This window comes from Podarcis erhardii (assembly GCF_964252035.2).
Source record: "Podarcis erhardii genome assembly, chromosome: 14".
Lineage (NCBI taxonomy): Eukaryota > Metazoa > Chordata > Lepidosauria > Squamata > Lacertidae > Podarcis > Podarcis erhardii.
In genome coordinates, this window is record NC_138503.1 from 31,831,565 (window position 1) to 31,844,448 (window position 12,884).

Below are 12,884 nucleotides of genomic sequence, written 5' to 3' on the forward strand. Positions count from 1 at the left end.
AGAGGCTTTGTGTGGCTATCGCTGAAGCCAGGAGAGCAAGAGAGATTGGTGCGCACCGATCCCTCTTGCTCTCCTGGCTTCAGCGATAGCTGCACAACCTGCATTTGCTCCATAAGACACACACACATTTCCCCTTACTTTTTAGGAGGGGAAAAGTGCGTCTTATACAGCGAAAAATACAGCAAGGGACAAGGTGCCTCTGAATGCTCAGCTCAATACGTTTCCAGTGCCAGAACAGAGTTTGCACTCTTTGTGCAAAACCCACTTCTGGTTCCGCTACCACCACCAGCATCTCCCCCCAGCAGGCTTTTTTCAACACATGGCAGATTCAACAGGAAGACTCCATTCAGGGGAACTGTAAAAGCCCACTGATAAGAGAATACCTGTGTTGCAAGCAGAAGTCCCCAGGTTCAATCCCCTGCAGCACATTCAGGTAGCACTGGAAATATGCCCTGCATAAAACACTTGAAAGTCCCTGCCAGTCATTGTAAACAATACTGGGCTAGAAGGACCGATGGTCTGACTTGGGCTAAGGCTGTTTTCTATTCCCCAAGAAAGAAGGACTGTAGCTCAGTGGTAGAGAATCTTGTTTCCATGCAGCAGGTCCCACTGGCATCTTCAGGTAGGGCAGGGAGGGACTCCTTGTCTGAGACCCTGGAGAGCGGCTGCCTGTCAGTGTAGACAATACTGAGCTAGATGGACCACTGGTGTGACTCAGTACAAGGCGGCTTCCTGTGCTTACAGCTGTTTTGGTAAACAGCCTTAGCCAGACCTATCCTTCAGCAATCTGTCTCATCGCTTTCAGAACAGTTGGGTAACCAGGGGGCCATCATGATTCTATGTTTCTATAACCAAATATTGTGTTAACGAATGACTTATTAGACTCCATTCCTTGCTTTGAGCCCAGCTCGCCTGTTTCCAGAACCTGGCCTATTTCCGAAGACAGGTACCTGGAATTCATGCTGAAGCTTCTTCTCAATCCATTCTGTGACATGGATGAAGGTGACCTCTCGTTCCCCCAGCTTTGGGCGGACCTTCAGATCCAGCTGTGGTGGAGTCCGGAAGCTGTACCTGGAGCAAGGAGGCAGAAAAGATTCATGTAGACTCTCCCTTTCCCTCTGCAACCATTGCAATGAGCCCATCCTTACATTCTTGGATGCCCCCGCCCCACCAGTGATTATTTTTTTGCTAAGAGATGAAGCACTGAAGTAGCCTGGAATATATGCAGCCCAGTTCTGCAACACCATCTTGTGGGCTTCTCTGGGCTACCCAGACTGCCGTTGTTTGAGAGCCTGCTCTGCTGAGCTAGATGGACAAGGGTTTCTCACTTGCCTTCCCTTTGCCCCAGTCTGGTCACACAGCACAGGCCCCAGCAAACCCTTTGAGGCCTGTTTCCCTCTCTGCCTTCTAGCTTCCTACCAGATTCGGTCAGTTGGGGGCGGTGGGATGTTCACAGCCAGCGTGCCTGTCAGCTCTTGGACCTCCACCGTCAAGAGCAAGGGGGTGTTGGAGACCTCCTCTATCTTCTTCTTAATAAACTCGTTCTCGGTGGCCTTCTGGAAGTACTTGGACTTGGCAATCTTGTCCACAAAGCGCAGGATCTTCCGGCTGGTGCTGTTTCCGCTGACGTGGCTGAGAGAAAACAAAGTCAGGGTCAGCCTTGGCTTACGAAACATAGGTGAGTCTTGGGCAAGGGACATATGCCCAAGTCAAGGAACATTGAGTATGTGACCCCAAAGTTGCTGAAAGTGGCAATTTGGTCCGTGTAGATTTGAGATTGTTTATTTGCTTATGACATTAATATCCCGCCTTTCTTCCAAGGAGCTCAATGTGAGGTCAGAGGCACCAGCTTGCGAGGGCGTTGGGGGGGGGGAATGCCGCATGTGTGGCATCATGCGCGATGTTGACGTTGCGTCATGAAATTGATGCGCGCGACGTCATGATATCGGGAGGAGCTGGGTGTGTGTGGCAGCCACGCAGCTTCAATGGCAGGTGGCTTCTCCTTTACCTCCTCCTGGTGCCACCACTGGCAGGAGGCTGCTTCAACCCTCCTCCTCCATGGCAGGAAGAGGAGAAGGAACTGGTTACTGGAGCCACACCACGCTTGGCTCCAGGTTATGCCTCTGCACTTCTTTGGACATTGGAGGTACCCAGCACCTACCCCCAAAATATTTGAGGGGTCCAAAAGGGCTCGGCCCCAGCAGCTGGCACCCCTGGGTGGGGTACATAGCTCTCCCCTCCCCATTTTTGCCCTATAGCTGCAGGGGCTGATGGGAGTTGTAGTCTCAAATGGCTGTGCTTGGCTGGGGCTGATGGGAGTTGTCGTCTAAAGCATCTGGAGGGCAACAGGTTGTCGGGGGTTGTTCTGTGCTGTCTCTAGTTGGTTTTACCCTTCAGCCCCAGGAGGGGTACCCCTTTCTCCTGGGACCCCTGAGGGCTCCATGTTGGGGAGGTCTTCCTCGTCAGAGGACCCAGCGCTGGAGGACTCTGCATCGCTGTCAGCCAGAAGGACTAAGCGGGGCTTCACACTGCAAGGGGAGAAAGAGAGAGAGGACCCTAAGCAACGTAAGCCATTTGCAAGGGCCAAGGAAGGCTGCCCTTGCGCAATGCTGTGTGCGTCAGGGACTGCCTGCGCTATTTAATTCCTTTCCCCCGGGGATTAAGAAGGTGCATCGTGGTGACTGCGACCTACATAAGAGGATGAGGTCCAGAAGGGAGTTTCTCAGCAGCTGGGGGGAAATGGCTGGGGAGCTTTCAAGTCAACCAGCATCTCTGTCTGTGGAGTAGCAATCCCGCCTAGCAAAACACCCTCGGCCACTGAGTCTCAGCAAGGGAACACCTGGCTTTCTTCCTACCACCCTCCTAGGTTCATTTTCTCAGGTTCATTGTGCTTGTGCTTTCTGCATTAGCTGCTGGAGAGAGAAATGGGTGTGGAAATTGCTTGTATCGCCTTGTTTGTCCCATGTTATAAAAATACGATCATGAGGTACGTCACACCCAAATTCAACTGCCTGTGGCAGCTGCCTCACTCGATCTAATGAAAGCACCAGTTCTGCCTAATGATTTCCAGCTCCTGTTCTTATTCTTAGCACCTTGAAACTGAGCTCCTTTTACTAACCAGAGAAGGAAAAGGTGCATTTGGTGCAAAAATGTGTTATTTTATACATTTGCCAAACCACAAAAAGGCAAAAATAAAATAAAAGCCTGTAGGTGTCAATGCCATTAGGTAATATCTCTCAAGCCCCCGCCTCTCTTTCTTCCAGCTATTTACTCACCAAAAGTTACTAATGCCAAATACATACCAGAGAACCTAAGCAAACAGTCCTCACCACCCTGTAAAATCAGATCTCCATTTTGATTAAACGATGGACTCTTTCCTAGAACCAATAATTCTCCAGCTGTCCTGCCTACTGTTGTGGCAGATGAGGACAGATGGTTGATGATCCCATCCAACAGATGGTTCAGCACAATCTCTCAGAGAGAGCACAAGTTGCTTCTCATTGCTGCCGTCCCCTGGCCTGCTTTTATCTGGTTGAAATGTAACCTTCGCTTGGCTCGCCAGGCCTGTAAATAGATCCTTTGCCCCCATTAGTGGAGTCGCCTAATCTGAACTTTTCCTAAGAGGCTATTATGGCATATCATGATTTTCCAGGCTCTTGTAATTAAAGGCCAAATTTGTTGAGAATGGGGAGCTAACACTCTTTGGACTGGTGCTGGGCTGGTGGGCTGGCCTCACCCTTCCCTGCCGTCCTCTGCTTTTCCACTCTCCTCTCCCAGGGCTTCTTTGCCTAGTTTGTACAAGTTCATCTTCGTTTCCAGGGTCATCTGCAGGGATCCGCTGTAGGTCACTTCCATGTCCACCCAAAGCCCTGCAGAGTGGAGAAGAGGACAGAGGTGGCCACTGCCAAAAGGAGATGTGCATGGCTGTTGAGAAGGGATGAGCCCTTCTGTCAATGTGGGTTTCTCTCAGTTTCTCATTGCTCCCCCCCCCCAATCTTAAGCATTGTTTGGAGAACGTCATTGTTTCATATACGGTGGCTATATATTTCATACACACATATACTCACATACATGCATAGTTGCTTATATATTTAAATTCATTGTCATTTGGGTTCCTGATTATTTATTTAATCTTTTTATTTCTTAACATTTATACGTTGCTTGACTGTAAAGGAAAACCCTAAAAGCGGTTTGCAAAGAGAATTAAACAATAAAATCATCACTTAAAAAATAAGTAAAAACAACTCTTTAAAGCGACATAAAATCGGCAATCACCTAAAACCAGATTAAAACATACATCAATATCCTACATGTCTGGGTAGGCTTGTGTAACCAAAGCAAGGTTTTAGAAAACGCCGAAAAGAGCACTGTGACGACACTTGCCTGATGTCAATAGACAGTGAGTTTCAGAATGTAGATGCCGCCACACTAAACGATTGATTTCTCACAAATGTGAAACAGGTATTATGTTCCTGTGACTTTGTCTTTTTTCATTCATATTTGGGGAAACACTCCTTTGCGGGGACTAGAGGGAGACAGTGCAAATCTGTCCCCCCCCCCCCCGCACGCTGCTACAGCTCACCTCGGTGATCGATGGTCGGGCTTGACGTGCTGAGTATTTGTGGGATGGATGTCCCCATGTCCAGTTCAGTGAGCGTGAGTTCATTCATGAAGTACGGCAGCTGAGTTGGACCAAAAGAGAGGAAGGAGAAACAACAACAATCTGGCAGGAATGGAAGTCAAAGAAAGGCAGAAACAAAAAACTACTTTCCAGTGAAACGCCAGCATATGGGGCCAACCCCATCTTGAAAACTTGGGAGAGGTGCTGCTAGTCAGTGTAGACAATACTGAGCTAGATGGGTCTCATTCAGTATGAGAAAGAGTCCTAGGTTCCTAAAGGGAAGGTCTACAGCTCAGTGGTAAAGCATCTGCTTTGGACACAGAAACAGAGGCGAAGAGAAAATGGGCCAATTTCCTTACCTTGATTCTGCCTAGTTTCTTCTGAATCTTGTTTGAAACTAGGTCTGCCCAACATTTTTCCCGTAGGAAGTCCCAAAACATTCTCCCAAGCACCGCATTGGCCCAAGCTGTGTTTGTGTCATTTGTGACATTTGTATCCCCAAAGAACTGAAAAGAAGGAAAAAGGGAGTCGCAGTACTGCAAAGTCTCTTAAATTCTGTATAGGATCATCCAAGAGCAAGACATTCTAAACACCTGTAAGTGCTTGAACATGTGTTACTGTTCTAAAACATTTCTGACAATAGATTGAGATTGGGCAGGCGCCTTCACTATATTGTTTTAGACGCCTGCTGAAAACATTTATGTTTCTGTAAGCCCGCCTAGCCATATAATTCAGCTACCTATGTTTGTTTCGAAAGTCTTACCAAATTATCTGTGTTTTAATGACAATGGTTTCATGCATATTTGCTTTTCAATTAATTTGTGGATTTTGGCTGTGTTTTGAGCTCTTTGATCACGTGGTTTATAGATCTTCTAAATAAATAAGTAAATGATGTTGTTTATTCTCTTTGGCCTCCTCCAAAAGCTGAACAGAGTGTGTCTCCAAAACATTCTCCCTCCTCTGTTAATTTTGTTGAGTGTTCACTAGAGAGTCACTGAAGGTTTGCCAAAGATCTGCCGCATATTTGTAATCTGCATTTGGCATCGAATTCTGCTTGATTTAACAAAAGCCATTGTATGTGCTAAGGCTTACCTTTGATTTAGGGCAGGCTTCCTCAAACTCGGCCCTCCAGATGTTTTTGGCCTACAACTCCCATGAGCCCTAGCTAGCAGAACCAGTGGTCAGGGATGATGGGAACTGTAGTCTCAAAACATCTGGAGGGCTGAGTTTGAGGAAGCCTGATTTAGGGTGAGGACTTAAGGGCCTAACTAGACAGTATACATAAATGTGCAATGACCTCCTTTTAAAAAAAAACCCCAATGCAAGCAGTTTTGGGGACAATTGACTAACAGGAGTGAGTGTTTAACCCCTTTGCCTTCCTCCCCCCTGAGGGATGATATTGAAAGCATTTCCCTCTTTCTGGATTACCTGGTAATCTCAGTGGTTTTCTCACCTTTTTGGGTGTTGGGCTGCCTGCCGTACTGTGGGAGGGGCTCTCGGGTGGGCTGGCACATGTCCCTGTTGGGACTATTCGGGACATGTACATGTTGTAATCCAAAAGGAGCTTCTCCCGGACATTAACAACCAGGTCCTTGGGCTTGATGAGAGAAAGGAGGTCATCAGTGCTGCCTCTGCTGCTGCCACTGCTGCATGTCCCCTTTCCTGATGGGCTGAGCTGGTTTAAACCTGGCCAAGAGAAAGAGGGGGAGATTAGAGCCTTGCTACCTTCGGTTAAAGCAGGAAACATGGTTTTAGCCTCGGGTTTCTGAAAATCTTTATCTTCTGTTTCTTGGCAAATGTCTTGTTCTTATGAATTAGAAGGTAGTCTTATGAGTGTGTGGGCAATATCTGATCAATTTCCAATGCCAAAGGGAACGCTGAAGCATTTCCATTGCTCATACTCTCCTTCTTCTCCCGGCTTTAGCGCTTGCACTACAGTTTGTCCCTTCCCATGGCTAGCAAAAGTGGAAGGAAGTGATGCAAAAAAAGAGGATTTGGGGACTAGGGTGTAATGTCACCTGCCTCAGGAACCCAGTGCTGGCCGGAGGAGGATGCACCAGTCATCCCACCTGAGGAATAGCCCTTCTACACTGCACCAGCCTGAGGACATGACACTCCCACAATGTCTGAAAATGATTTCCTAGCAGCTTCTCCTGCTCCACCACCTTGCAGGAACCGTTGACTATTCTGCAGGCCCTTTAAATGCCATAATCAGCCTTTCCAGAGGGGTGGGGTCACTGGAGGGTCAAGCCCTGCAAGCCCTTCTCAGATAACTCTTAAGCTTTCGCTGAGGCAACATCTTCCCAGATGCAGCTAGCAGGACTCACTGGTTTTGTGAACAGCATCTCAGGAGTTCCCCCCCCAAAAAACATTCAAGTTAAAATGAATCTGAGAGAAGCACATTTTTGTGTGTGATTGGAGCAGACCCTCCAAGTGTCCCTATTTCCCAGGAACAGCTCCAGATTTACAGAAGCTGTCCCAGTTTCTGATTTGATCTCAGAATGCCCCACTTTTCCTTAGGTAAAGGTAAAGGGACCACTGACCATTAGGTCCAGTCGTGACCGACTCTGGGGTTGTGGCGCTCATCTCGCTTTATTGGCCGAGGGAGCTGGCGTACAGCTTCCGGGTCATGTGGCCAGCATGACTAAGCCGCTTCTGGCGAACCAGAGCAGTGCACAGAAACGCTGTTTACCTTCCTGTTTACCTATTTATCTGCTTGCACTTAGACGTGCTTTCGAACTGCTAGGTTGGCAGGAGCAGGGACTGAACAACGAGAGCTCACCCCGTCGCGGAGATTCGAAGTGCCGACCTTCTGATAGGCTCTATGGTTTAACCCACAGCGCCACCCACGTCCCCCACTTTTCCTTAGGACGTCCTTATTTTCATCAGAGAAATGTTGGAGGGTATGTTGGAGCTCACCTGTGGCGGCGTTACGCTGCTCACAGCTTTCTGCCCGGGAGGCCCTTGCAAGATGCTGGAACCATTCCTCCTTATCTCTCCCTGTCCTGCCAAAGAGGTAGAGTGTCTTTTCCTGGGGCTCAGCAGGATGCATTGGAGGGGTCTCTTGGACTGGAGACAGCCTTCTCTTCACAGCCTTCTCTCTTGAGTGCTCCAAGTCATGCTCACCGGAGCCTTTGCTACTCAAGTTGTCTTGCTCTGGGAGGAGAATGCAGATGGGGTATTTCTTGTTCCACATCCTCTTGCGAGCCAGCCCAGGTGGGAAGAGGAAGACCTAGATCACCAAGGGAAGGTGTAAACTCTGCAAATCATACTAGCAATTGTTCAGTATATGCTGCAGGAGTACCAAGCTGCAAAGATATCGCTTCAGGCAGAGGTAGCCAATACAGTGCCCTGCAAATGTTCTGGACTAAAATTCCCATCAGCCCCAGCCAGCACAACCTATGGTCATGAGTGGGGGGAGCTGTGTAGGATTTGGAAGGCATGACATTGGCTCCCAATGTCCTAGGCTAGGGGATCAACTGTTTTTATGTTCCTGCCTTGCAGACAGTTGAACTAGATGACCCTTTGGGACTCTTCCAACTCTACAATTCGATGACTACGGTTTTATTCATAATATTATTTCATGGAGAACTTTTGAAACAACAATGGAACACTAGCTCCGCTCAAGGCATTATGGAAAACAGCAACGACTGACAAAAGATAGACAAAATATATTACAAGGACAGGAAGAAACATCATGGACAGAATAATTGCCACACACAAGAAGAACAAAGAGAGAATTTGAATGCTTCACCTGTGGGGCTATAAATCATTTAATGTGTTAATGCGAAGGGAAGTCGTTAAAATTGCAAAATAAAATAAAAAAATTCCTTCCAGTAGCACCTTAAAGACCAACTGAGTTAGTTCTAGGTATGAGCTTTCGTGTGCATGCACACTTCTTCAGATACACTGAAACAGAAGTCACCGGACCTTTCTATATAGTGAGAAGGTGGGGAGGGGTATTACTCAGAAGGGTGGTGGGAATGGGTGATTGGCAGATAGCTGCGATGAGCCTGTTGACGACTCTTAACGACTGCAATAGGTCTAACAGGAAAAAGCAAGGGGTGAGAAGGTGAAAAATGGCTTTGTCATGTATAATGAGATAAGAATCCAATGTCTTTGTTCAAACCAGGTCTCTCTATAGTTTTAAGTTTGGTGATAAGTTGCAATTCAGCAGCTTCTCTTTCCAGTCTATTTCTGAAATTCCTTTGTAATAGAACAGCTACTTTGAGATCTTGTATAGAATGTCCTGGGAGATTGAAGTGTTCTCCTACTGGTTTTTCTGTCTTGTGGTTCCTGATGTCGGATTTATGTCCGTTTATTCTTTGGCGTAAGGTCTGGCCTGTTTGTCCAATATAGAGAGCTGAAGGACACTGTTGGCATTTTATGGCATACACAATGTTAGACGATGAGCAATTAAATAGTCCCGAGATGGTATGTGTGATGTTGTTGGGGCCAGTAATGGTGTTGTCCGGGTGTATGTGGCAGCAAAGTTGGCATCTGGGTTTATTGCAGGCTCTGGTGCCAGTGTCCGTGTTGAGTCTGGTTATAGCATTATTGTGGGTTAGGAGTTGTTTAAGATTGGGGGGCTGTCTGGAGGCAATGAAAGGTCTTCCTCCCAGAGCTTGAGAAAGAGAACTGTCATTGTCCAGGAGAGGTTGTAGATCTCTGATGATGCGTTGTACTGTTTTAACTTGGGAGCTGTATGTGATGACTAGAGGTGTTCTGTTATTTTCTTTTTTGGGTCTGTCTTGCAGCAAGTTCTCTCTGGGTATCAGTCTGGCTCTGTTGATCTGTTGTCTAACTTCATCTGCTGGGTATTTTAGTTCTAAAAAGGTTTGCTGTAGATCTCTTAGGTGAGAGTCTCTGTCTGTAGAATTGGAGCAGATGCGGCTGTAACGTAGTGCCTGGCTATATACAATGGACTGTTAGACCTATTGCAGTCGTTAAGAGTCGTCAACAGGCTCATCGCAGCTATCTGCCAATCACCCATTCCCACCACCCTTCTGAGTAATACCCCTCCCCACCTTCTCACTATATAGAAAGGTCCGGTGACTTCTGTTTCAGTGTATCTGAAGAAGTGTGCATGCACACAAAAGCTCATACCTAGAACTAACTCAGTTGGTCTTTAAGGTGCTACTGGAAGGAATTTTTTTATTTTATTTTGTTTTGACCATGGCAGACCAACACGGCTACCTATCTGTAACTGTTAAAATTGCAGTTGCAGTATAAGGGTTTGTTATTCTGACTGGAGTGTAATGGAAATTATAAGATTTTGGAATGCAGAAATATAGTAAATCATCAAACCATCAATTCTAGCATGTGGGGGGCCACCTAAATTGTATAATTTGGTTTTTGAATGATTGGCATTATTAATGGCATTATCATTTGGCGTTGTTATAATGAGGCTTTTCTTGGATTATTGTAACTGAAAACTAATTATATATATATATATATATATATATATATATACACACCATATTATTATTTCTTTTTGCCTTTTACTCCAGAGAGTACCCAAGGGGTTCACAACCAACAACAATATAACAATAAATAATGAAACATCAATCAAATGCATCAGTAAAATTTTACAGGAATCATGAAGCTAACAACTGGCATGAATAGCCTGGCAGTGCTGGAGCGAATCTGAATGCCAGTTGCTGGAAACCACAGGAAGGGAGAAGAGCTCTTGTGCTCAGGTCCTGCTTGCCTGTTTCCCATAGGCATCTGGTTGGCGACTGTTAGAACAAGATGCTGAACTAGTTGGGCCATTGGCCTGATCCAGCAGGCTCCTCTTCATGTTCTCTGAACTTTGGCCTTTGCCTTGTTTGTATGAAATGCAAACGGCATGCTACTCAACAGGTAACCAAGCAAGTGCTCCTAGTCTTCCTTCCACCCCTTGCTGTTTGCTAGCCCACTATTGTGAGCGAGCCCCCGCCCCCGTAGTTTCAGCTCCTTGCCCATCTGTGTCTCACCTTTGCGCCAATCATTTCATAATGGCGGTGACTAACCAAAGTCACCTTGAAGTCCTCTTCCTCAAAGGTGGCTCGCCGGGGGATGTTGCTCTTGGGGTAGGAGAGCGTCATGCTGGTGTCTTCCAAGGTCACGAACACAGAGTGGGTAAGTGATGGGTGGTAGATCTCTGGATCGTAGAAATACATTTCATTCATCCACCCCTGGAAAGAAACAACTCTGTTTAGAGTGGGGGAGGTAGCCCGTCCACACAGTATAAAACAGAGGTAGCAAACGTGAGGCCCTCCAGATGTTTTTGGATGGACTCCACCTCCCATCACACCTGACGATTGGTATTGCTGGCTGGGGCTGGAAGGCACCACATTGGAAACTCCTGGTATAAAATTGTGTGTTTTTTTCTTAGGGCTGCCTTCTTAAAATTGTTGCAACAATTGCAGTAATTAGATTATTATTATTATTATTATTATTATTATTATTATTATTAAGTTTATATACCACCCTATACCCAGAGGTCTCAGGGCTGTTCACAGAAAAGGAAACATATATAATCAGAATAAAAACAGCAACCCAATAACATCCCATAGATAAAAGTACTACTACTACTAATAATAATAAGCAGCAACAACAACTACTACTTACTCACCAGGATGGCTTTTAAGCAAGTAAAAAAAAGTCTGCATGAATGTGCTTCATTCTGACTAAAATAGTTTTGGAATGGGGTTGGGAATCATACTTCTTTTGGCTTTAGATAGTGTGTGCGTACAGGGGAAGTCTCACAACTTAACAGAAAATATTTTGAATATTGAACGAGGTCCTGGGATCAAACCTTGGCATTTCTAGATAAAGAAAGGAGCAGGTGACGGGTGATGCAAATGCCCTGAGACCCTGGAGGGCCACTGAAATGGGTGGCCCCCAGCCATTTCTGTCTGGCGTGTGGGACCCTCCCCAGGGCAGGCTCCTCACTGGCCCTGCATCCAAAGCCTCAAGTACTTTTTTCGTGGATGGAATGCAGTCTCCTATACTGTACAAAGGTATCGGAGTTACAGCCATTGCTCCACCTACTTTTGACTCTAGTTCCGCCCACTACCAGTGTACGGCCCCCTGAAGGTCACCCGCGATGGAATGTGGCCCTTGGGCTGAAAAAGATTTCCCATTCCTACTGTAGACAATACTGGTCTAAACAGGAAAAAAACCCAGGAAGGTTTCCTATATCCCTGAAGACACCATCTTAAAAAGAGGCATTGTCACCTGTATGAAAGTGAAGGGAGTAAAGAATATCTCTCTTAAGGTGCTGTTTTGAAAGGAATGAGGGCCGTATCCAGTGTTTGTCCTACTCAGAAAAGACCCACTGAGATTAATGGATATGACAAACTTCACTAATTTTCATAGGTCTACCCTGAATAATCAGTGAGTTGCAGACAACCCTTAGCCTTTAGACTGTCTTTCTAAGAATGCATTGATTTGCATTTTTAAAATTATTATTAATAACAATACTGCTGTGTTGTGAGCTACCTTTGGAAAAGCAACATACAAATAACAAGAAATGAATAAATAGCTTTAATAATAAGGCATAATAATATAAATAAATATGTAACAGCCTTAACAGCAAAATAAAAAAATTATAATAATAATGTGTCGCTGGATTAATCGAGGGTGCCTTTTTAGTTGATTAAAAAGGTTTCTAATCAATTAATCTAATCTATTAAAGGGGATAGTCCTAGTTTTGCTTCTCAGTGGAAGGATTATCTCTCCTAGTGGTGTGTGTGTGTGAGAACTGTTTCAGTGTTGAACAAATCCATGTTGAGAGAGGAGCATGGGAACATTGGGGTTGTTTTTTTACTGCCAGCTCTTCACCCTAAGGTCCAAAGTCAGGTTACGGCACTAAAACAGAATATTATAAACAATTTAAAGCAACTCCTTAACTTTCCTCCTCATTGCCTCTGATGGAGACTGCGCAGCAACAGGATGGGAGATGAAAGCCTCCGCCTTTGTTGCTTGGCAACCATTATTCGTGCCTTAAGTAGGCCGACACCTCCTTGAAGCTAAAGATGGGTATACTCTCCCCAGTTGGTGTCAGGCTAACATGGAAATTATCTGAATTACCTGGGGACTTTAATCAGAGCCAATATGAAGCTTGAGGAAACCCACCCACCCATTTTTTCTGATGCCCTCCACAAATGGCAATCTGCTCCCCTCAGATAACTTAATCTGTGGGAGCAGCAATGGAGGTGTGGGATGGAGGAAAGAGAACGGTTGTCTTCTTTTCCCTTCATTGCCCTGACGTTAAAGA

At 45.9% G+C, this 12,884-nt stretch overlaps 1 protein-coding gene across 5 annotated transcripts in view; it reads right to left on the reverse strand.

Moving 5' to 3' along the window:
* LOC309329468 (testis-expressed protein 2-like) overlaps positions 1-12,884 on the reverse strand; it is a 34,775-nt gene that overhangs the window by 2,942 nt on the left and 18,949 nt on the right. For 4 of the 5 annotated variants that reach the window (XM_081840249.1, XM_081840248.1, XM_081840251.1 and 1 more), the window contains 9 exons: positions 10,597-10,797; positions 7,541-7,853; positions 6,075-6,307; positions 4,981-5,127; positions 4,583-4,682; positions 3,737-3,869; positions 2,391-2,528; positions 1,420-1,632; positions 951-1,071 (listed from right to left, as the gene is read on the reverse strand). In XM_081840249.1, the coding sequence (XP_081696375.1) occupies positions 951-1,071; positions 1,420-1,632; positions 2,391-2,528; positions 3,737-3,869; positions 4,583-4,682; positions 4,981-5,127; positions 6,075-6,307; positions 7,541-7,853; positions 10,597-10,797 (1,599 nt within the window). Of the gene's footprint in view, positions 1-950; positions 1,072-1,419; positions 1,633-2,385; positions 2,913-3,302; positions 3,870-4,582; positions 4,683-4,980; positions 5,128-6,074; positions 6,308-7,540; positions 7,854-10,596; positions 10,798-12,884 lie in introns of those variants that run through there. The other variant, XR_014151172.1, reaches the window with a different exon arrangement.